The 26116-nt window shown below is 41.7% G+C and overlaps 1 protein-coding gene across 2 annotated transcripts in view; it reads left to right on the forward strand.

Moving 5' to 3' along the window:
* Positions 1–26116, forward strand: part of PAPPA2 (pappalysin 2) — a 456471-nt gene that overhangs the window by 204276 nt on the left and 226079 nt on the right. For both annotated transcript variants that reach the window (XM_072830732.1, XM_072830733.1), the window contains one exon: positions 18226–19297. In XM_072830732.1, the coding sequence (XP_072686833.1) occupies positions 18226–19297 (1072 nt within the window). The remainder of the gene's footprint in view (positions 1–18225; positions 19298–26116) is intronic.

A 26116-nucleotide genomic window follows, 5' to 3' on the forward strand; every position in this document is an offset into this window, starting at 1 on the left:
TTATTTTTATTTTTTTTATTTTTATTTTTTAAATTTTTATTTATTTATGATAGTCACAGAGAGAGAGAGAGAAGCAGAGGGAGAAGCAGGCTCCATGCACCGGGAGCCCGACGTGGGATTCGATCCCGGGTCTCCAGGATCGCGCCCTGGGCCAAAGGCAGGCGCCAAACCGCTGCGCCACCCAGGGATCCCTCCTTTCCACCTTCTGTGGCCCCCATCACAGGATGTCTGACAGTGGGAAAGGATGAGAAGGATGAGAACCTTCAGGATGAGCCTAGACATCCCAGACTTGGACACTCAGAACAACAGGGGCCTAGTGACAACCCAGCCCAGCCTCTCTTTCACAAACGGGAGCATGAGGCCAGAGACGGAAAGGCACTTTCCAGACATCACACAGCGGCAGGCTTGGGGTCACATTCCAAGTTATTCCAAGTTTCTTGGTTCCCAGTTTGGTGTTACTTCAACTCTTCCAGGTTGCTTTTGGTTAATTTAAGTATCTGACCGGAAGGCAGAAGAAAACATTTTAGAAAGACTTCTAATACGTATGAAAAGGAAAAAATGACTTTAGTCCTCATTTAATCTGAAATGTCATTTAATCACCTATTTTCCTTGTTCCTTCTCTTTCTCACACTGAGGCCAGGCAGCTAAAGCTGTTTTACAGCAGGGGTTGACCCATAGGTCGGCTTTAAGTGTTCTCTTTGCACACAGGGCTCTGAAGACTCACCTGGGTTTAATTTGAGAACACACACTTCCTATCTTCTGCTTTTTTAGACTTTTAAACCATTGGAAAAGGGGCTTTAGATTCTGATTGGCATAGTAGTTGGGTTTGTGTGGTCCCTGAATAGAACTGGCTTCCTAGAAAGCTGCCAGAGTCTCTGTGGGTTATTTGTGACCACATGGCAGAGGCAAAAATGTTCAGATATTATTAAGTAAACACAGGCAGTACATGTTTACTGAGTGAATATGAGACGTGTTGGACAAATCCGAATGCTCTGAAAGTACTGTGATGTCTCATTTTCTGAAAGCCTGATATGCAATCATCTAACCTAAGTTGGGAGGTTACTTTCATTGCATGAGGATCTGCTCCAAGCTTCCTTTAAATAAAGACTCCTGCAATGCCTCTGAATCATCAAGTATATTTAACACTATTTAAACACTACTTCTTAGGGCAGCATTGATTCTGTAAACTGTACCTGGCAACTGAAATGCCAAAGCAAATTTTTAAGAGAGATCTCAAAATTATTTATTTGGCGGAGGAATGGGAAAAACAGGAAATTGGTGTCGGGAGCTGCTCAGCTGGAATTTTAAGAGTTCTCAGAGAGACCTTGATATAAATGGGATAAGGTGGCAAAAGGAGGGCTGACGCCCCCAGCTGAGGGTACCACAGTGTCTGTATCTCTCCCAGGACTAGCCTGTACTGGGTACTAAGGTGTCTTCTCAAGGATAAAGAGATGCAAAATATCCAGGCTGTCTAAGGTGGGACTTACTATCATTCCCTTAGCCTTCATACCACTGACCTTCTGTATTTGGGGGTTTTGTCCTTTCTGTTGTATTGTTGAAATTCCAAGGACCTGCTTCTCTATTTTAGTTTAGGTGGCAGATCAGGTTGATAGGAAGAAAAACCTGCAGGCAGCTCTGCACTTTTACTGTGGAAAAGGAGCCCAACCCACAAGCTCATTATGCACACCAGCCTTTTCTCGTTTGAGCTTTGATGGGCTGTTTACGGAACGTTAAGTCAGCAGGACCAGCAAAGTGTGTGAATGCTCAGGAAATTTCATACTGTTCATTCTCAAAGGTTATTAAAAATGGTTGAAATGACATCCCTGCTCCCCAGGAAGAAATCCATGTGCTTAATTACTAATTAGGAGGCTGGTTTTTTTTTTTGTTTGTTTGTTTGTTTGTTTTTTGTGGAATGAGTGGATGTAAAGAACATTTTAACACTTCTTACACTTTGATTATTTATTTATTTTCTTGTGTGGGGAAAAAAATTTAAACGTGCTGAAATGTACTGAGGTCACAGATGATGTTGGCACAACCTCTCACAAGCCTGACTGGCAGTCATGGAAACCAGGGCTCCACGTGAGCGTACAGGCTCTTTCCTGGGTCATCCTGGAGATATGGAGCAAGGCAGAGGGTGCTCTACGATGATGTCCACAGCTTCTGTTTGTTGAGAGCAGCTCTGTAGGCTTCTAAAGGTGTGTCAAAACCTGAGGCCTGACCCTCTGGCCAAAACTCCAACACGAATGAAGAGGCCTTCTTCATAGAAAGACTGGACACTGTGTGCTCTCTGTAGTGCCCTGGGGGTGGAAACCACCTGCCAAGGACTGTCTCCCTGATTGCCACAGTCCCGTGGATCCCAGGAATGTAAGCCCTCCTCGCCCCACTCCATGGAATAAAAGCCAGGGCACCAGCTGCATATAAAGCTCCCCTCCAGACCCTGGCACTCTCAAGTGTGGCAGAGGGTGAATGTGAAGATAGTATCCACCATTTAGTGGTCTCTGGAAAGGATTTTAGTCAGCCCCAAGATGCATGTTTAAATTAGAAGCCTGCCCCTCGGCAGGTCATGATGGCTAGCTAATAGACCTCCTCCACAGAAAGAGCTCTGGGTTTGCTGCCTCTTGCTTTGTCCTAAGGGTGGTACCTGTTTAAGAACCCTTGGTTCACTGGGACAGATCTGTGGGACTCATGAGCGTAAACCCACTGGCCACCAAAGCCAGATGATGTGGAGGTGTTCCCTGGCAACAGTGGCAGAAATCGGTACACCAGACTGGGGTATGTGTTTCTTTCTGGGTAACACCAATTACTACAGTCCCATGGGATGAGGGACAAACTCCCCTGGCCTAGAGCCAGGTGATCAAGAGGCATCCCCCTAGGCAGCACCTGCACAAATCAGGACGCCAACACCAGATGTGTATAAAAAACTCCTTCCTGGGAGCTACCAGTGCTTAGGGACACAGCCAAGATAGCACCCACCCATCTGCATCCCTAGAACACGTTCTGGCCAGCTAATATGTGTGTGGTACTTTGGACACCTGCCCCTTGGGTCAGCACTTGAATATCAGCAGGTAAGTCTCCTTCACGTGAAGTCTGGGTGCCATGGGCAGCCTCAGAGCTGGGCACACCAGCTCTTTGTGGGTGGGTTCTCAGATGGCTAGTCTTGTTGGGACACGAACTCTGTTAATTTTCAAAGTTAGATGTTTTGGGGGCTTGTCTCTTAAGTGTGTGTCTTAAAACTTGGGATGCCCAGTGAGAGGTTGGAACCCTTCCCACTCATCAGGAAGAACCTGTGGGGCTTGAGTTCCCTGTTGTGGTTCGCTATGCTGAGGCTGGAGTTCATGGTGTGACTGTGTCCCGGCCTCTCCTACCCGTGCGTAGTCATCACTCAGCCAGACCTTGGGTTTGTAAAAGAAGGAATTGTTCTACAAGTAGCTGTAGACCTAGTGTGTCTGTGGGAGGAAGAGAATTCAGGATCTTCATATGTTGCCATCATGGATGTTTGTTGAGTTTTACCTCCAGCTATTTTATCTTTTAAAATTTTATTTATTATTTACTCATTTGTTTATCTTTCCATTTTACTGTTAATTGACATATAACACGGTGTAGGTTTAAGGTATGTGGCATAATGACTTCACTTACATATTTTCAAAGTGATTACCACAATACGTTTAATTTCCATCACCTCATATAGATACAAAAAAAAAAAAAAAGGGAAAAAGAGAATAGTTTTTTTCCTTGTGATGATAACTTTTAAGATTTACTCTTTGTGACTTTCTTTCTTTCATTCATTCATTTTTTTTAAAAAAATATTTTATTTATTTATTCATGAACGAGAGAGAGACAGAGACATAGGCAGAGGGAGAAGCAGGCTCCCTGTGGGAAGCCTGCTGTAGGATTCAATCCCAGGTCCCTGGGATCACGACCTGAGCCAAAGGCAGACACTCAAACACTGAGCCACTCAGGTGCCCCGACTTTCAAATATACCACACAGTAGTGTAAACTATAGTCATATTGTACATTATTTTCCCAGTACTTGTTTAGCTTATACATGGAAATTTGTACCTTTTGATCCCTTTCATCCAAATCTCCACCCTCCCCAAAATGTTATTTTTAAAGGCAGAGTAGTTTGGTGTTTTGTTTGGGGGGACTGGACTGTCTTTCTATCATAAATACTGCTCTTGAGGAGGTATAATAATATACCTCTTAATTATTTCCTTATTATGATACCCAGAAATGAAATTACAAGGTTGGAAGAAAAGAATATTTTTGGCCAATGGTTGCCAAATTGTTCTCCAGGATGGTTTATCAATCTTCTCTCAACCCAGCAGTGCATGAGTGTGCATGCTTTTCCACTGTGTCACCAATTCTAGAGACTATCATCGTTCATCTTTACCAACCTGAGAGACAAAAATTTTTACTTTGTCTTAATTTACATCTTTGAGACTGAACATTGAAAATTCTCATTTCTTCTTTTTTGAGTTTTTACACTCATATTTTTATACCCTCCATGCCTCTGTTTCCTATTGTTGTCACCTAATACTATTGTGCCAGTGATATGAAAGCAGAGGGAAGTGACACAAAAGGTCATGAGGTAGATGTGTCTGTGGTACCTCTGTGTGTGAGCATGTGTGTGCACATGTGTGTGTGTGTGTGTGTGTCTGCAGAAAATGGATGATGGTGGGAGTGGAGATTTATGTATTTAAGTCGCTAGTGGGGTTGCCCGAGTGGCTCAGTGGTTGAGCGCCTACCTTTGGCTCCCTGCATGGAGCCTGCTTCTCCTTCTGCCTGTATCTCTGCCTCTCTCTCTGTCTCTCATGAATAAATAAATAAAATCTTAAAAAAAAAAGTCACTAATGGAACTCTGTTTCTTACCCACTGTTGACAGAGGCCCCTTCTCAAAGACCCAGGTCCCGATCTGCTCTCATTTAGAGGCTTGCTATTCAAAGTGTGGTCTGAAGACCTGTGGTCTGAAGTATTGGCTTCACCTGGAAGATTGGGGGAAACCCAGAATTTCAGGTGCCGCCCGAATCCTACTGAATCAGAATCTGCGTTTACTCAGAGCCCTGGGGGTGCTTATACCCACAGTAGAATCTGAACAGCTCTGTCCCTACTGTGGGCCTTGTAGGGGATCTGTGGGCACTTGCAGCCTGAACTCTTAGGCAACACGGCTGATTAAAGGTAAAAGCTGGTGGTGTTTGGATTTAGCTCCCACATCTCCCACCCCTCAATCAGGAACAAAACTAACTCTCAAAGTAGCTAACATTTATTGATGGCCTGTATCATGAATCTTGCTAACTACTTTCTGTGGTTGTCCTGTGTGGGCCATGGTTTCTGAGGTTGTAGTGCCTTTAGATTCTTGTCTCTGCCCACCTCATTCTGTATTTTCCTGCTGTCTCCTCTCCCTTCCAAGCTGTCACATGGACCCTTACCCCTGCCCAAGTGCCTGACAGAAATCCAGGGAAGCCCCTCATCCTGGTTCTGATCATCTTTGTGCATAGTGAGGGTGTGACTAAAAGAAAGAGTGGACTAGGAAGAGAGCTTGAAAAATTTGCTGGGAAGATGCTAGTGAAACGTTCCCAGGAGGACTTTCCCATTCTGTGCTCTAATTTATAGAAGCTTGGACTCCTAGGTAAAAAGCTGAGCCTAATCCTGTCTGGATGGAAAGTTATCTAGAGCAGCTGAAAAATACCTCCCTGGGCCTCTCTTTTTACTTTCTCCTCTTCCTGCTGACATGGCCCAGCTGTCTGCCAGTTTGTGTGGTCTTTGATGGATGGCCTATCTCCTCCTCCTTCTTGGTCCTTTCAGTTCCCCTCATGGCCTCTCTTGGGGGCAGGGTGTTGGGTAAGTAGTTCTGCAGAAGGCAGTAGATAGACGTGTGCAGGGGCCACAGCCATAATATCCTGAGAAAAGACCTTGCCTTGTATCAGATTGATTTATGGTCATGACCTAACCTGGCTCTGTTTTTTTGCTCATTTTTCTCATAAAAACAAGCTTGCACCATACAGCATGTTTTTTTAGTTACCAGAGCTGATGACACCGTGTATGACTCCTTTGTTTTGTTGAATAGAACCTCACCTTCCTGGAAGCTGATGGGCCTTCTTGGAGAAGCAGGACTGTCACTTCCAACTTTTATTCTCCCAGAAGTGCATAAAGGACTCTGCCATGGGGCTTTCCTGGAAGTGACATTTTATGGCCATCTCAGTGCCAAGGACAGTATTTCTGTCTGGACCTTTATCTTATACCACCTTGGCTTGTATTATAGTTAAACGGTCTCTTTGGTGGGGCTCTGCCATGGACAGGGGCTCTCTCCACAATGGGGCTTTGCCCAAGAAAAACTCTCAACAGGTTTTACCACATGTGCTGTAATCCAGCTCTGTAGGAAGGAAGCAGCTTATTATGTGGGGGCTGGGGAAAAGCATGTCTAACATCACAGGAAAGTCTAAGCACTCATGATTATACAGTGAACAGAAGGCTTGGTCCTCCTTGCATCATTCCTCTAGATCAGATGCAATTGCAGGGCTTTGGAGCAGCACCATCTGTCCCCCCGCCCCCAGCCCCCCCAGAGTGGTGAGGAATATGTCTCCTCTGAGTCAAGTCTCATGACTTGGTTTGACTTCTGGAACAGAGTGGATACCATGCAGGAACTAAAATCCCTTCCTCTCTTGACCTTGTGGGAAATTCATAGGTGTCTGAGGTTTTTGTCCTCATGGCGCTCTCATGTTGCTTGATGGAATAAGGAAGGTAGCAGTAGTACCATGCAGCTCAACAAGGACCACTCTGATGAGCACAGTCAGGGAAGGCTTCACAGATAAGATGGGCCTTGGGCTGACTTCAGGACATGCCCACACATGGAAGGCGTTTCAGACAAAGGGAACAGTAGGACATTATCAATGGGGCTAGGATATTGATGATAAAAGTGGTGTGTTGACTGGAGAGCAGGATTTAATTGGGGAGGTGTAAGAGAATGAATCTCTGTGCATTCCCGGCATTGGGCCTACATGGCCTCTCAGACAGGGACTTTTTTTTTTTCCCATTTATTTCAACACTCTGAAATAAATTCACACAATGTTCCTGAAACACAGGCACTCCTCTGTTTTGGGATGCCCCTTTCCTCCTTTGTCATTACCATAAAATAAGAATGCCAAGGACAGGTTGATTCTTGACAGTTCTCAGAAGATTCTTTTTTTTTTTTTCTCACTCTATATTGACTTTTATTACTCCCAGTGTGGATGACACTTTCCTCATAATTATGACGCCAGGAGCACTGTTGAAGCATGACTCCCTCTGTCTGGGCTTGTGGTCAGGGACTTCATTCTGTCAAAAAAACCTGACAGAAGATCCTAGCAGGGGAGAGGGAAGATTTCTGGTGAATCCTTCCCCCACAGAGAGTGGGCAGAACAGTTTGACTGGATTGGTTGAGAGGTAGGGGCAGCTCTGACCTGGACCACCCACTCCTCTGTTTTATTACATTTTTTCTAATACAGGGTACCCTCCACCAGTTACATACCTAGGGAGGAAACCAAGAAAAGAAAGTAGAGGTGGAAGCCACTGGCCTGGAAGGGAGTTTTCAGTTGAGTGTTCTTGACATTGGCTTCCCTTCTTCAGCCTTCAGTTGTGGTCCTGGCTTTGGGATGAGAAGCTCTCCCTGTGCCTCAGGGTCCCGCAGAATTAATTACTGAGTTGTACATGTCACAGAAAACCCTGCAGGACCACCTAGAAATTTTTTTTTTGACCACCTAGAAATTTTACCAAATGTTCAGCAAGTCAGCCTATCAGTTGGACAAGATGGACATATTAACCAGCCAGGCAGTCTGTTCTGCTCTCCAAACTATTTCTGGGGGGTGGATGTTAGCTTCCACAGGTTTCAAAGAGTCAGATCCCAGTCATCTTCTAGGAGTGGCCCACATATTTGTTAATGCTACACTCACCATCCTGTATTGCTCTTCTTGTTTCAAAACAATAACTAAACACTTCCTTTTTAGTATTTGAAATATTTTAATGTAGTAGAAAAAGTAATAGCTTTTTGGTGAAACAGACCTGGATTTGATCCCTGTGTCTGGCCCTTACTAGACGTAAGACTATGGATGAATTGCTTAACTTCTATGAGCCTCTATGAGTTTTTGGTCTGTAAATGAGGATAACAAAATCAGCACGTACATTTGTGATGGGGTTGATGGGGGTGGCACATATTCAGTGTCTGGAGCATAGCAGACATTTAATAAAAGGTAGTTTAGATCCCTTTGTTTCTTTTTGTGATGAGCAGTTTTCTGAGTGCAAAGAAAAAAACCCAAGAAGTGGAAAAAAGCAGGGTTATTCCTCTACAGAGGCCTCATTTACAAATGTGATGAGCAGTTTTCTGAGTGCAAAGAAAAAAAACCCAAGAAGTGGAAAAAAACAGGGTTATTCCTCTACAGAGGCCTCATTTACAAATGTACTTATTAAATAGTTGTCTGTAGCTCTTTAGCCATGATGTTTACTACTGTTAGAATCTCTCAGGCAGACTGGATCTCAGTTTGAAGAAGGCTTTTCTCCTTGATGGTAATTGACTCTGTTAGTTCCAAATGCAATGAATAATAATAGAGAACTGGAAGCAAATGATTTTTCTTGAAGATCCATATGAGTATATGGCTCTGTTAAGATACTCAGGGTCTGTAAAATGAGTTTTGGAGTTGGGAGCAGGAACACAATGAATAGGATCTACTCCTTCAATTTACTTCTCTTTTTCTCAAAACTTAGATTAAATACAAGGCAAGGTGTTTGAACAATTTTAAATTTAGTTAGCATTGATACATAATGGAAGCCCAGTTCCAAGCAAGAGCTGGACGAGTGATTCTTAAAATTTTAAGACGACATGGTCCAAATGTTTGGCTTCAGTACCACCACCATTTTTCAAGTTACATCATTCAATCTCATTTTTTCAACCCATAGGCTATCATAGTTCAGTTTAGTGTTGAGTGATTTCATAAATCATATTGATGATTTGGCTCCTCTGTTCCTCTCAAGAATGTGACTTTGATGAGTAAACAATAGTTTGACACATTTGCTTTTATCACATATACATCCAAAGTTGAAAAATCCCAATGTTGCACAAGCTCAGGGTTTCACTGCATATAGTGTGTTGGCTTAGATTGCCCTGGTTTTGTCAGCTTCTACTTTGTTAGACCGAGAAGTCTCTTAAATGGGGGACTTGGTAAATTTTCTTTTAAATCAAAGTCCACCTTGCTTCTACTTGATGGAGTCAAGAAAGCAGGATGGGAGATGCCTGATGGCTCAGTGGTTAAGCTTCTGCCTTTGGCTCAGGTCTTGATCTCCAGGTCCTGGGATCGAGTCCAGCATTGGGCTCCCCACAGGGAGTCTGCTTCTCCTTCTACCTGTGTCTCTGCCTCTCTCTCTGTCTCTCATGAATCAATAAATAAATAATCTTTAAAAAAAAAAAAAAGAAAGCAGGACAGAAAGCAGGATGGGTGTTCCTCTTGAGAATGTGTGGATGAGCTTTGCAGGTTGCTCTGTGATCCCATTTTGTGGTTGATGGCTGAGCAGCAGGTCTAGGATGAACGAATTTTATTTAATTGGCATAGTTGGTCATTGGGTGCTTAAAATGGGTAGCCATTTTAAGGCTCAAATCCAAAGTGGAGGCAACATGTACCCTTTACTCTTTTTTTAAAGGCTTAATTATTTTAAAGATAAGTTTTAGATTTATAATAAAATTTAGAGGAAGGTACAGTGATTTCCCATATATCTCCTGCCCCTGCACATGCATAGCCTTTGTCATGATCAGTGTCACTCATCAGAATGGTACATTTATTTTTGACCAAGAGTGAACCTACACTGACACATGATAATTACCAAAGCCTATAGTTTCCTCAAGGGTCACTCTTGGTGTTGTACATTCTGTGGGTTTGGACCAAAGTAAAATGACATGTATCCATCATTATAATATCATACAGATTATTTTCACTGCCCTGAAAATGCTCTGTGCTCACCTGTTCATCTTTTTCTCCTCACTCCTGGCAATCTCTGATCTTTTTATTTTCTTCATAGCTTTGCTTTTCTAGAATGCCATATAGTTGTAACCATACTGTATGTCGACTTTTTAAATTGGCTTCTTTGACTTAGTAGTATACATTTATGTTTCCTCCATGATTTTTCATGGCTAGGTAGCTCATTTCTTTTTAGTGCTGAATAACATCCCATTGTCTAAATATACTACAGTTAATTTATATGCTCACCTACTCAAGGACATCTTGGTTGCTTTCAAAATTTGACAATTATGAATAAAGTTGCTACAAACATCTGTGTGCAGGATGCCTGGGTAGCTCAGTGGTTGAGCATCTGCCTTTGGCTCAGGTCCTGATCCCTGGATCCTGGGATCAAATCCCACATCAGGCTTCCCAGGGGGAGGGGGTGGTTGTGGCAGAGCCTGCTTCTCCTTCTGCCTATGTCTCTGCCTCTCTCTCTGGGTCTCTCATGAATAAATAAAATCTTAAAAAAAAAAAAAACCTCCAAAACCCAAAAAATCATTTGTGTGCAGGTCCTTGTGTAAACAGAGTTTTCATCCCCTTTGGGTAAATATCCAGGAGTGTGATTGCTTGGTCATATGGTAAGAGTATGTTTAATTTTTCAAGAAACCACCAAACTCTCCTCCAAAGTGGCTGTCCCATTTTGCATTCTCACCAGCTATATTTAAGAGTTTGTTCCATATCTTCACTAACATTTAGTGTTAGTGTTTGGAATTTTGGCCATTCTAATACATGTGTAGTGGTATTCCATTTTAATTTGCATTTCCCAGATGACATATGATGTGGAGTATCTTTTCATATGCCTATTTACCATTTGTATATCTTTGGTGAGTTATCTCTTATGGTCTTTGGCCCATTTTTAAATTGATTGTTTCTTTTCTTACTGTTAAGCTTTAAGAGTTCTTTGGGTATTCCAGATGATAATCCTTTTCCAGATGTGTCTTTTGCAAATATTCGTTCCCAGTCTGTGGCTTTTTTCTAGTTGTCTTGATACTGTTTTAACAGAGCACTGGTTTTTATTTTTAATGAGTCTAACTCATAAATTACATCTTTCATGGATCATCTCTTGGTGTTGTAGCTAAAAAAAGTCATAACCAAACCCAAAGTCATCTAGATTTTCTCCAGTCTTATCATCTAGGATTTTCGTAGTTTTACATCTTGCATTTAGGTCTGTAATCCATTCTGAGTTAATTTTGGTGAGTAGTGTAAGGCCTATGCCTAGCTTTATTGTCTTGTGTGTGGATGTCATTGACCCAGCACCATCTGTTGAAGAGACTGTCTTTGCTCTATTGTATTGCTTTTGCTCCTGGTCAAAGATCAGTTGGCTCTATTTATGCGGGTTTATTTCTGGGCTCTCTGTCCTGTTTCATTGTCTACACTTTCATCAATACCCCACTGTCTTGATTATTGTAGCTTTATGATAAGCCTAACGTGACATTTACTTCTTTTAATTGATAAAAAATCAGCTCACCAGCAAAGCACACACATCCACTAATAGAGGGAGAAGGAGACACTTGGCAGCTTGCGTCTGTTTTCTTTTTCAGTCTTTATCATGATGGAATTGGCTCAGACAGGCTCATCAGAACCAACTGTATACATCTCTTCCCAACTCCATGCTCAGTGTCATTATATTGGTAACTTAAAATTGGCCATTGTGGGAATATTTATACTACAAAAATTGGCACATGCTACAAATCAGGGCTTGTATTTTTTTCTTTTCTTTTCTTTTCTTTTCTTTTCTTTTCTTCAGAGGACCAGTTGTTAAATATTTACCAGTATAACATTGGTTTTGTATCTGATTTATTCTTCTTTTTGATGTCTCATCATCAAGCTCCTCCTCAATATAGCTAATGTTTGTTTATCACTTTGTATGAGTTAGGCACTGCACTGAGTTTTTCTTGTATTTAATTCTCTCAACAACCTCAGGAGGTAGGTCTGTGATCTCAGGTTGTGGTTGACGGATGCTGAGGAGAGGACCAGTGAGGGACAGATTTTGTTTTACAGGTACAATTTGCAAATAAGTAAACTGAGGCTCAGTAACGTGATGTAATTTTTCTGAGGTCACATGTCATATTAAGTAGCAGGCTGGAGACTGAAACTTCCACTGGCTCATACTTGGAACCCCCATGCTCTGTGGTTTCCCCAGCATAGAAATTTATCCTGGGCTCTGACTCATGACACTTCAACTCAAGTGTACTGTCTGCAACCAGCCTGACACCCAACCTTTCAGAGTCTCAGTGTCTTCATCTATACAGTGAGACTGGTGATAGTCATCCTGCCTAGTTCTACAGGATGGTTTTATCCTTTAAATGATAGTTATACAAGATTGCTTTGGGAATCCCAAGATTCATATAAATGGGAGATATCTTTCCATGATAAGAATTAAGGGGAAAATATTCACAAAATGAACACCACATCCCCATCTAAAAGATTCAGCTGAATTGGGTTTTTGATATAAGGAATTTTACAGTAAATGTTTCTGGGTGAACTGTCAGGACCTTTGATCTGGAAATGTTTGAACTTACATCTTGGAGTTCCTTGGCTTTGGGTCTCCCCAACCTTTTCAGACAATTTGGTGATCAAGGTAGCCCTTATTTCATGGGCAGATTTGGATAGAGTCAAAATATTAACAAGATAGATCAGTGCTAGAAACCTGTAAGTTAGTAACTTTAGGGAGAATTTCTGCTATATTATCTCCATGTTTAATAAAGAGGTTCTTTTGCTGCTCACATAGCTATTTATACTTCTCGCTGTCAGCATATCTGATTGTAGCTACTTATTTAAGGCTTATTTTCTGCACTGTACTGAACTCTCCATGATGTCAAATAACCATTTGATCACTAGAAATACCCAGCACAAATACTAAGATTGGCAGCTAGTACTGCTTCATAAATATCTACTGAGTAAGTACGTGGGTGGACTAACTACACGGAACTCTTGTAGTGGCTGTGTATTTCTCGTGCCACAGTTGTCTCCAAGCTTTGGAAAGTTCCTTAATTACAGTTAGATCAAGTGTTCAGGGCAAGGCCAGCCATGGGATGTTTCATGCTGCAGTTCCTCTGTGTGCTCTCGGGATATCAGAGGCATTTGGCAACAGTAGGAGAACCTCCAGCTATTCCTTATTTGGTCCAAGCCCCTTACTGTGTTATGCAAGACCTACTTTGACCTGTCTCCACCCATGATGCCTGCCATCTTGCTGTCCCCACTACTTGGAGTGATCCATAATTCTTTTGCCTGGCCAACTCTTACTCACTTTTTAAGCGTGTTTTTGAGTCTTATCCCCTTAGGAAATTCTCTCCAAATTATATGGGTTGAGATTTGGCTCTGTTTTCACTTACCTATGTATTCCTTGATCTTAAATTCTGATGTATTGAAATTATCTCTTCATGTTTCCACTCACTCCTGAGGGTATAACTCCTCAAGGGCAAAGACTGCTTTTTCTTCCAAAGCTTAAATGAATTTCGGTGTCTGGCATGAATGGGATGTTCAGTAAATGTTTGATGAATCAAAATGACTAATTCCAAGTGAAATTTCGTTTTCCAAAAGGAGCAAGACAGTGAGATGAAATGTGAACCTTTTGTGGTTTAGTAGGGTGAGAGCCCTTCAAATGACCAAGCATGATCCTCTTCCTACCAGCTTGGGCTGAAGGCTGAATATTGGAACTACATCTATGTTTCAGAGAGGCTGCAATTTTAGCATCACTGTATTGGTTTATTCAGTCTCAAGAGAGAAGAGAATCATAGTTTTCTTTTCTTTTTTTTTTTTTTTTAAGATTTATTTGAGAGAGAGAGAGAGAGAATTATCACAAACAGGGGGAGCAAGAGAGGGAGAAACAAGCTCCCCACTTGAGGCCAACATGGGGCTCGATCCCAGCAACCTGGGATCATGACCTGAGCCAAAGGCAGATGCGTAATCGACTGAGCCACCCAGGCACCAGAGAATCATAATTTTCTATCCACACCCACCAGATTGGAGGAAGGGATGATTACTAGTAGAGACTATAAAAGATGCAGGAGTATAGAAATATTTACTTATTCTGTCTTTCGAAATTTTGAAAATCCTCTTAAGGTTGTACTCAAGATTTCATGAAAGATGTTGGGGCTGATGGCAGTGATTATCAAGGAGACATTAGCCACACCATTGCCTCAGTTTCCACTTTCGGAATAATAGATCTTTCAGTGGGGATGGAGGATATTTATTTTCATTTTAGTCGTCTTAAATATTAGTTTTATTACAGATAATAAAAAGCCCCAATTAATTATCATTTCTTAGACAATCAGCCACTTTCTCTAACAGCATCATGTCTGTGTATTATTCAGGCCCATACATCTTTTAACTACATCTCATTTCATTAGTTGGGTGAATTAATGAACAAGTATATATGATGGTTACATAGGTTGTACTAGAATGCCTGATCAGATGTGATTTTTAAACAAATGGTGTGAAGCAATTTCAGATGAGCTTCCCACTTTCATGTCTGATTTAACTTACCACTGATCACAGTCTTTCTAATTCTTCTTCACTGATTGGAAAATACTATGACTCCCAAATTCTGTTAACTGCATTTCCACCCACTGAGCAGTAGTGAAAAGAGTGATTTCTTTTGTAAATATGGTGTATCAGCAGCTCTCAACATGGTTTCACAAGAACCTGTATTGGTGAAAGTTTCACATGCAATTCTGATCCACAGCTAGATGATAACATTGATGTCTTAGTTTGGGCTGCTGTAACAAATATACCATGACTAGGTGGCTTAAACAAAAGCAGTTTTTTTCTCACAGTTCTGGAGGTTGGGAGGTCTAAGACCAAGATGGTGAGAATCCTCTTCCTGGTTTGGAGATGACCCTCTTCTTGTATCATCACATTGGCAGAGAGCAAGAAGGATTAGCTCTCTTTCTTTTCTTCTCCTTCTTTTTTTCTTTTCTTTTCTTTTCTTTTTTTTTTTAGATTTTATTTATTTATTCATGAGAGACAGAGAGAGGCAGAGACATAGGCAGAGGGAGAAGCAGGCTCCCTGCAGGGAGCTTGATGTGGGACTCCATCTAGCACCCCAGGATCACAACCTGAGCCAAAGGCAGATGCTCACCTACTGAGCCACACAGGTGCCCCTCTCTTCCTCTTCTTAAAAGGACACTAATCGGGATCCCTGGGGGGTGCAGCGGTTTGGCGCCTGCCTTTGGCCCAGGGCGCGATCCTGGAGACCCGGGATCGAATCCCACGTCGGGCTCCCAGTGCATGGAGCCTACTTCTCCCTCTGCCTATGTCTCTGCCTCTCTCTCTCTCTCTCTCTGTGACTATCATAAAAAAAAAAAAAAAGGACACTAATCTCATCATGGGGCTCCATCCTCATGACCAATTTCCTCATACAGGCTCCACCTCCAAATATCATCACAATAGGAAATTCATATGTTTCAACATATGAATTCTAGGGAGATACAAATATTCAGTCCACAATAATTGGGTTAGAGAATTCTTTTTTAAATATGTTTTTATTTATTTATTCTTTTGGCATGGAATGAGCGCAGGGCAGTACTTCAAAAACTACTCTCTTTCTATAGATGAACAATGGTAATACAGCAAATAAAATGCAGTTGCCTAAGTACTTCATGAAATTTCTCATATGCTACTTGGACATCTTATTAAATTAGAGAGCAAAGAATAATTACTTTGGTAATCATTTAAAAAGTAATATTTCTATCATACTTGTTACAACTCCCAACTAAAATGACTATATGACTAATAAATTCTTTCTAATGTAATTACTAAAACTTAGTTTAATCAGAACTAGACTAGTATGATAAAATTACATCTCTATGCATTGTCTCAAGAAGTTAGAAATATCTTTTTAGACACACTATCAATAATTTTATAGCTTCCTATGAGATAAATAAGTAGAAACAATTATTTTATTGATATTAATGGGAAGTTCTAAGAACAGTAAGTAAAAGTGTTCAAAATTGCAACTAGATGCCTAGTAGGTAACAAGTTAATTATCTGGTATTTTAGATGTGAAGTGTAATAATTTATACCTCAACTCACATATAGACAGACTCTGACTTATACTGGTTCAATTTCTGATTACTTGACTTTATTATGGTGTGAAAGTGATTCACATTCAGTAGAAATTGTACTTTGAATTCTGAATTTGGATCTTTTCTTGGGCTAGCAGTATATGGTCCAGTATGCTCTCATGATGCTGGGCAGCAGTGATGCAGCTCCAGTGAGCCATATGATCAAAGGGTAGACAATTGATACCCTTCCAACCATTCTATACCCATATAACCATTCTGTGTTTTACTTTCAGGACAGTATTTGATGAGTTACATGAGACATTCAACACATTATGATAAAATAGTCTTTGTGTTAGGTGATTTTGCTCAACTGTAGGCTACCGTAAGTGTTCTGAGGCATATATAGTAGGCTAAGCTAAGCTGTGATGTTCAGTAGGGTAGGTATATTCATTCAATGTATTTTCAACTTATGATAGGTTAATCAGGAGGTAATGCCATCATGAGTCTTAAAAACTAGCAGATATTTACTAGCTGAGAGCTTAATAACTTCATGGTCCTGATATTAAATGCTGTAGTACATTTCTTCATAGGTCAGCAGATGGATAGAATTAAGGCTAGATGTACTTATCACAATAAGTTAACCAAATGAAACTCTGACTCAGGGAATTTACTGTTCATCTCACTAGATTTATCTGCCATTTTGAAAGTCTACCCTATACAAGAATTTGTTAAAGCAGGAGTTTTTATGCTCCCTTATGAGACAGACCTCAGTGTAAGAACGTACCCCCCACCTAAACGAGCAAAATGGAAACATCACCATTGCATTATACCTAGTCCTCACCAGTACTTCAAAGTCTAATTGTTAGAGTTGCTTTTTAAAAAAAAATTTTAAATCATAAGTTACTAATTTATGCTAGAGACTGAAGAAAAAATATTCTGTCATTTATGAAAAAATAATGACTTTTAAAACACTTGCCTGCAATCACAACAGGAGGCCTCATGACTTTTGAGTCCTGACTCTCCATAGAAAACTACTGTTTGGGTGGATTGTCTAGGAACTCAGGGGCATAAATACGATTCTTATATAACAGGCTGGGGAGAGAACAACTTTGATGTTAGCCTCAGATATGTCATTCAAAGGCTAGCAGACGTCTCCCTCATTCATTCATTATTTAAAGCAGTGCTTATTACACATTTCCTCTGTGAATGTAATGCCTCTATGTAATTTACAGGTAAAATCTGCTCCCGAGACTCTATTTATATACTATCAGAAGAGGTGCCAGAGAGTTGGTGGGTTTGTAACTGTAGATGGGTTTCTGGGAACATTCGAGGCCTCCAGATCTCCTTTATGATTCCTGTTTAAACTGTGGTTGTGTTATATCTGACTCCTTTTTCCTGCTGGAAACATATTAATGATCTAGTTATCTATAAGTAGACCCCGTTTGCTTATTCAGTTGGACTTAATAGTGCCCACTGTGCCCACTGAGTAAAGGGGTAAGATAGCATGTGGTGAGGAGCTTCAGCTTCGCTTCTCTGGTAGAGTTTCACTTTTGTACTGTGGTGGGCATCATTGACTATAGAACAACTATTTTTCCAACTGACTTGACTATTTTTTTCATCTAGGACCATGAGGTGCTGCCATTTTGCTTACTCTGGCTGTGGATGGGTATCCTTGCAGTGGAGGGAATAGTGGGCTGGGAAAGATGTCCATTACTGTCTGCTCTGAGGGACTTCCTGTTTCACCAACTCCTGGTTTTCCCCCATAAGAATCATTTCAATATTCAAATGAGGAAAAGGGACTATTTGAGGGACTAGGAGATGACTGTCTTTTCTAAAAACTGATTTCCGCCATTGCTTCTGATGAAGGCGGGGAGAAGACGTGGAACTTTTGTGACAAACTCTAGAGGATGGTTGTCACTTGAACTAGACATCCCCTTTTTAGCTTCCATTTTGATTATTGAAAAATACCAGAGTGAGTTAAATTGGATGGAATCTCAAATCAGATTCCTTTTGGGGATAGATGTTGCCAGAATGGCCCCATATGGGGTACTGGACAGGCAGTTCAGGTGGGGAATCTGTACCACTTATTTTTTCCCATTAAAAACCTATATTCCTGCAATTTATATGGGTTTTCTTCTCCCTTTCTCCATCCCCTTTGTATCTGGTATTTCTTCCCTCGATTCTTCCTTCTTTCCCAGGTGTGTTTGATAACTGCTCCCACACTGTCAGTGACAAGGGCTGGGCCCTAGGGATCCGCTCAGGGAAGGACATGGGAAGGCGAGACGCTCGCTTCTTCTTCTCCCTTCGAACCGACCGTGTGAAGAAAGCCACCATTGTGAGTGGCCACAGCCGATACCAACCAGGCACATGGACACACGTGGCAGCCACTTATGATGGACAGCGTATGGCTCTGTATGTGGATGGCACTCGGGTGGCCAGTAGTCTAGAGCAGTCTGGTCCCCTGAACAGCCCCTTCATGGCGTCTTGCCGCTCTTTGCTTCTGGGGGGGGATAGCTCTGAGAATGGCCACTATTTTCGTGGGCACCTGGGCACACTGGTCTTCTGGTCAACTGCCCTTCCACAAAGCCACCTCCAACACAGTCCTCAGCATCCAACTGGAGTGGGAGAATTGAGCACCCTGATCCTGACAGCAAACTTTGAGCCCTTGGAAGCACAGTGGGCCCCCTTTAGAGATGGGGAGTACCCACGGCGAGAGGTTCTGCAGGGCTTTGAGCCCCAGCCTGAAATTCTGTCACCTTTGCAGCCCCCACTCTGTGGGCAGACAGCTTGTGACAATGTGGAACTGATCTCCCACTACAATGGACATCAGCCCCTCCAGGGAGAGAAGGTGATCCGCTACCAAGTGGTGAACATCTGTGACGATGAGGGCCTGAACCCCACCGTGAGCGAGGAGCAGATTGGCCGGCAGCACAAGGCACTGAACCATGCTTTTAGCCGCTACAATATCAGTTGGCAGCTGAGCGTCCACCATGTCCACAACTCCACCCTGCGCCACCGGGTTGTGCTTGTGAACTGTGAGCCCAGCAAGATTGGTAATGACCACTGTGACCCTGAGTGTGAGCACCCACTCACGGGCTATGATGGGGGCGACTGCCGCCTGCATGGCCGGTGCTACTCCTGGAACCGCAGGGACGGGCTCTGCCACGTGGAGTGCAACAACATGCTGAACGACTTTGACGATGGGGACTGTTGCGACCCTGAGGTGGCCGATGTGCGCAAGACCTGCTTCGACCCTGACTCACCCAAGAGGTAAGGGGCTGGGGCTTGGGGTGTCCTGCTTGTAGGATGCATTTCTTGCATCATTTTATGTTTTTGGTTTCTGGAGAGAAAAGAGGGTTCACACAGCCCACAAATAAAATGTTCATGCATCCCACCAGACATTATTGAGCTTTTGTGAAGTACTAGGTGTTAGGTAATTAGGGACACAGGGATGGCGAAGACAAGGGACAGCCCTCACACAATGTGTTTTCTGTGGAGCAGACAACGTGTATGTGGTGTGAAGTTCACCTGAAGATGTGTATGCCAGGTGTTTGAGGCACAGGAAAGCCAAACAGCTTAGTCTGTCAGAGGAAGCCAGGGGTTTCAGAGAGCAGATGAGCTAAACATGAGCAGAAACCAATCAGCACCAATTATACATGAGTGTTCTTCCCATAGTCACAGGTTCCCCACAAAGTAATGCAAATCCATGAAGAGGCCTCATGTGTGTGTAGCCTCTGGTGCAGTTTGGGCAGTTCAGTGGCTTCAGGAACACAAGAGCTTCTACAACTAATTCAATGTCTCCTTAAGGCAACCACAGTCTTCCTTTTCACCCTGTTAGATTCCATTCTGTGCACAGCATCCAGAAAGATCCTTTGTTAAAGGTAAATCGGAACCTGTTCCTCCCTTTCTCACTTTCTCTCTTCCCACTTAGAATAGAAGCCACGTCCCCCAACAGGCTCACCCACTGTGCTGCAAGCTGACCCCTGCCTACTGCCTCAGTTTCTTCCCGCAACCACTCTCACACCCTCACTGCATAGCCATGCTACCTTTCTCCTGTTCCAATGAAGCAGATCAGGCTTGTTCTTGCCCTAGGGCTCTGTAATAACTGTTTCATTTTCTTGGAAACCTCTTTGCCTTGATCTTCTCTTGATGGGTTTTCTCTTGTCATTTCCATATTGACTGAAATGTCACCTCCTGAAGAGGCCTTTCCTGATTTCCCCTAATTTAAGTAAGCTACTCAATCACTATTTTGTCAACTAATTTAAAATTTCTGTTTAACACTCATCCTTTCTAATGTTTTTCTTGTACATTAATTTGTCTTTCTCCTGCCTGAAATGTCATTCCACAAGATCAGGGCCCTTGTTAACCCTTACATACCTAGTGGCTTGAACAGCCCCGAAATATAGTTATTTATCTCATGTTTATTTTAATAAATTAATGGATCTGATGTGTCTTCTGTCATGAGAGAGAAGCCAGTAAGAGAATTTTCATTATGGTCCATGCAGGGGTTGGGAGTGTTAGAGGGAGGTAAGAAAGGAGAGAGGTGGGTGGTAAACTTGTTATTTTGTGTGTGTGGGCAAAGCTTCTTCATCACATAACTGGTACCTTTGTATGAATTATAAAAAGGATCACATCTGAGCTAGGGTGTAGTGTTGGCTGGAGGTGGGAAGCCTGGATCTCAGCTCCCACCCAATGCCTGGATGGGTGCCTTTGTGTTTGTTGGCCACAATTTGTATAGTAATTCATGGTAACCCTGTGTGCGGGCAGTCATTTAACACTAATTAATAGGTCGGCTTGTAGTTCAGGCATATGATGTCAAAGACTAAGTGTAAAATTTGGATTCAGGACACAGTTGAATTTTGGAGTCCTGGCTACTTAACTAGCTAGATAAACTGGGCAAGTCACTTTCTAAAATTCAGATGTCCTTTCTGTCAGAAGAGAGTCATTGCAGTAATACTTTGCGTTACTCATATCTGGGGTGTGTGTGTGTGTGTGTGTGTGTGTGTGTGTGAATCAGATGAAATAAGGGATAGAAAAGTGCTTGGGGACTGAAGTTCTCAATGTAAAAAAATTGTCCTAAACTAACATTAGTTATCATTGTCATTATTAGATCTGACAGATGGGAAGCCTTTGTTTATATAATAGTAATAAGGGGAATTGATCACATTCCCAGAAATATTCACACAAGGAAGATTCTGTTTGGGTTTGGTTTTTAGATTTTGATAACCTTAAGCAGAAGCTAAACCTCACTAACAGCAGTGGTTGCCAACTCTCTGGGGAGACAGGGAGATCCCAGTGGTTCTTATTTTTCTCCTCAGTGATTATAGCAACTCACTGCCATGATGGAGAGAGCGATCACTCCAGGTACCTAGGTGTCATTCCTCTTAGAGTGGCCCTTTATGTCTCTAAATACCTACAGCTTCTACCCTTAACTAGGTGTTTATAATTTATTCCTTTTACTGCTGCAGAATTGCCATGGCAACTCACTCCTTTCTACCACTGGATTCAGATGTGTTTCAAACTTCATTACCCCAACATGCAGCATTCACTTTGTAGAATAAAAGTGAACTATTTATGCTTTTTTTAAATAATTAAAAATGTTTACATCAAAGTCATAAATGCTCATGGTTACAAATATCAAACTGGGCCAAAAGAAATCAGGAAGAATGGTAGTCCCCAGTCTAACTTTTCCTATTTTGTCTACCCTCTTGCCTTGCCTCCCATATTTGATTATTTTACCTGTCTCTTTTGGCAATTATTGCCATATCTTCAAACATTATATTTATATTACTTAATTAATTGATTTTAAACACTATGTGTTGTCTTGCTCTTGTGATAAAGAGAATTTAACTTTTATGTTGTCTCCCTCTTCTCAAGCTCCATCTTTCCAATATAGTTATTTGACTATTTTAGTTAATTTATTTTAGTTAAATCAGCTATATATATTTACATCATGGCTATGTTTCTTTTTCCCTGCAGAACAAATTATGATTCTATTATTATATTTCCTTTCTGATGTAGCTTCCTTCCATCCCCTACCTTACTCTTTGAGTTTCCCCTCCCTCCTTTCCTTATCCTTCCATTATTTTTAATATCCTCAATTGTTTTTATCTTATGAGCTAATTTGTGGAATGTCTCTCTCTCTCTTTTTTTTCATTCTCTGGAGAGCTTCCTTCTACTCCATTCTATTTTTCTCTCCTCTTCCAACCTTTTGTTTTTGCCCCCAGAGAGAATGACCATGTTCATGCATGTGTGTGTGTGTGTGGGGGGGGAGTTGGCAGAGGCAGGGGGAGAGGGAGAGAATCTTAAGCAAGCTCCATGCTTAGCAGGAGCCTGATGTGGGGCTTGATCTCACAACCCTGAGATCATGACCTCAGCTGAAATCAAGAGTCAACACTTAACTGACTAAGCCACCCAGGCACCCCTCCTCTTCCAATTTTGACCAGTTACCTAGGTCTGCTGCACAGTTGTCCTCCCAGAAATTCTTACTGCTTTTTGGATTGGAGCTACTGTGTCCCAAATTGCATGATTCTCTGTTTTGTTTGTTTGTTTGTTTGTTTTTCTTTTTGTTTTGTTTTGTTTTTCTTGCCTTACCTTACTGGACATTTATTTACAATCTTATTTTACTGGAAGATATCCTTAAGTAACTTTCTAAGAATGTGGTAGGTAACTTTTTCTGAAAAACATTTCTTGAAATGTTTTTGTTTTGCCTTTACACAAAGTTGATAATTTGTTGTGGTGTAAAATTTTGGGTGGGAAAACATTTTCTCTCAGATTTTTATTAGTTGCCTCTAGGTTCTCTCTCTCTCTCTCTCTTTTAAGATTTTATTTATTTATTCATGAGAGACACACAGAGAGAGAGAGAGGCAGAGACACAGTCAGAGGGAGAATCAGGCTCCATGCAGGGAGCCTGATGTGGGACTCGATCCTGGGACTCCAGCCAGGATCCTGCCCTGGGCCAAAGGCAGACCCTGAACCGCTGAGCCACCCAGGGATCCCCTAGCTTCTCTTTTGATAATTGTGTATCTGATTTTTTTTGAAGTTTGTTTGTTTATTTATTTATGAATGGGAGATACACAGAGAGAGGCAGAGACATAGGCAGAGGGAGAAGTAGGCTTCCTACAGGGAGGCCAGTGTGGGACTCTATCCCAGAACCCTGGGATCATGACCTGAGCCAAAGGCAGATGCTCAACCACTGAGCCATCCAGGAGCCCCCAGTTGTGTGTCTTTTTGGAGGTGGAAGTTTTGTCTCCATTTAAAAGTTGTTTAGAGGGATGCCTGGGTGGCTCAGCTGATGAGCATCTGCCTTTGGCTCAGGTTGTGATCCCGGGGTGCTAGGATGGAATCCCACGTCGGGCTTCCTGCATGGAGCCTGCTTCTCCCTCTGCCTGTGTCTCTGCCTCTCTATCTCTCTCTCTGTCTCTTATGAATAAATAAATAAAAATCTTAAAAAAATTAAAAGTTGGTTAGAATCTTAACCTTGTTACTTTAGAGATTTTATGATAATTTTTTTAAGGTTGGCATTTTATTTTTCTTTTGTTGAGCACTCAGTGGTCTTTTTTATTTGGATACTCATGCCCTTACCTCTGGCAAATTGTCTTAAATTATTACTTTGATACTTCTTTGTTCAGTTTTCTCTGTCCTATTTTTTTCCTCTTGAAGCTCCTGAGGATAGATCTCCTGAACTTATTCTTTTCTCTCTCATATGTTGTATCTCTTCTTTCTTTCTCTCTTTCTTTCTCTCTCTCTCTCTTTTCCTTCCTTCCTTCCTTTCTTTCTTCCTTCCTTCCTTCCTTCCTTCCTTCCTAGATTTCTTTGAGTTTATCTTCTACTGAATTTTTAATTTTAGCAATCATATTTTTAAGACCTACTTATTTTTTGACTTTCTATATTAATCTATTTTTATTTTAAGGATGAAAAAAATTTTTAGGCTAAAAATAAAATATATTCTGATTTTTCCCACTGCGCACTATACCTGACCCATCTGTAGTCAACTTTTATTTCTTCCCTTTCCCCTCCTTAGTTTTTATCTGTCTTTCATGCTGGTAGATTTCCTCAAATATCTAGCACTTGTTCACAATAGGAAATAAACTTGTGGATCTCTACTTATCATGATCTAAAAAAGGATAATTAACTGAATATCTTCTTTTGGAGGAAGAAATCTGCATGGTGGAGAGGAGAACTTTTCTGTTTCCCAACTCCTTTATATTTATTTCAATTATAGACTTTCCCCCCTCTCTGTCCTCTGCCTATATTCCTTATGCTGAATATTTATAATTAAAAATATTGAATGTTTTTTGTAACTCTTACTGGCAAGAATCATATTTTGAAAAACAGGTATTTATCAAGGTCCTGATGTGCCAGAAACAGTGAGCAAAGCAGAGGGACAAATATAAAGAATATATAAAGAGTAGGTGCTAACAACTTTGTGGAGGTTTTTAGTAATTCAGAATTTCCTGGATTTATTTTATCAAAATTAAATACAAGCCAAGGCACTAAAAGGAGAATATGGAATGCAGACTGCTTTTCTGTGGTATGGCTTGGGTTGTTTGAAAGGGGTTTGGATTCATAGAGACATAGATCTCTGGATTTCTGTAAGAATCTGACTTGGTTGAGTTAATGGTTGTCTTGGAACTAAATTATTTGTATGTGGTGTCCCAATATTCCAATTAAATCACAGAATCAAACTTACAATTCCATCATACTGTGACTCTGAAGGAATTCAACTTTAGTGAATGCTATGCCAGACATTTTTTAGCAAACAGAGTGTGCCAGGGACAGAGTCCACTCAGGAGCTTACAGGTCAGTGAAGGATGGGTAGGAAGTGAGGACACATCTACACATAGATTACAAACATGCAAGTACAATGATTGGCATGTAAGTAATCCATCTCATTTTTCCAATCCCACTCAACATTCTCCCTTTTCCCACTTTCAGCAAGAAATCTAGCCCAAAGAAGTTCCTCTCCCAAAGGCTCTGAGAGGAGCAGAGACCCTGAGGAATCCAGCATCAAACATCTGTAACACAGATGGGCCTATCAAATGGAGAGTATTTATCAGACTTGGGCTGGTCAGAAGGAGATATGAATTATAGATACATTATCCAGCCAGTTGAACAGAATTATCAAGATAGAGGAACTTGGCTCATGGGTAGGGAAGGATACGTGGCCAGATGTCTCTTTGTACGTAGCAGCCACCCTGGAACAGCATCTACAAGAGCTGAGAGAAGGAAGGGGGTTGAGTCCACCTAATAAAATCATAATGTTGACCCCTCTCTATGGTGTATCCTAGGAAGCCACGCCAAGGGACTCTCTATACCTTAATGGAAACTCAAGCTTCCCTGACCATTGCAGGCTTCAGCTTCCTTTTGGTCATGATTTGTTTCTGTTATTTTTCTCTCTAAGATTATATCTCAGAGATGAAGGGCTCTTCTTACTGAAACTACTTTCTATCCCTTGTTATTTCTCTTCTTTTCACATCATCATTAAGCTTAGTATCCAATCAGATTTGGAACAGTGTGCTTACCTCTCCATTTTGGATTCTATGTGTTAGATCTCATAATATCATTATCATGGGGAGAAACATCACCAAATAAAAACAAATGGCTGAGCACATTTTAAGGATGCAGTCAGGCACCTAGTTTCAGACCATGCTGTGAAGCAGATAATGGGATGCTGTACATTTGTTTTCTGAAGCCTGTGGTAGGCTAAGGTCTCTGTGTGTTGGTGACTCACTGTCTCCTCTCTGCCTCATTCCCTGATTTTGGTATTGGGGAGTTTGAGGGCAGAAGGACTCCTGTACATGGCAGTGCTAGAACATGGCCCACTTCACTCTATAAGGATCTTCAGGAGGGTAGACTGGAAGATGCCCTATACGGACATGGCTGAGAGTGGTGTCCGCAGGTACACTACAGCGTTTGTATCCAGGGGCAGGGGGCCGGATGCATGTGCCATCAAAGAGAACAGGTGGAGAAATCAGTGCTGCACAGACTTGGATGCTCAGGATTAGCTGTGCTTTGCTCACCCACACTCTTGGCTGTTGAGCCAAAAGAATGGCTGGGCTGGGCCCCTGCTGTGGTGGATCTGTTAAA

This window comes from Canis lupus, chromosome 6, assembly GCF_048164855.1.
Source record: "Canis lupus baileyi chromosome 6, mCanLup2.hap1, whole genome shotgun sequence".
Classification (NCBI taxonomy): Eukaryota; Metazoa; Chordata; class Mammalia; order Carnivora; family Canidae; genus Canis; species Canis lupus.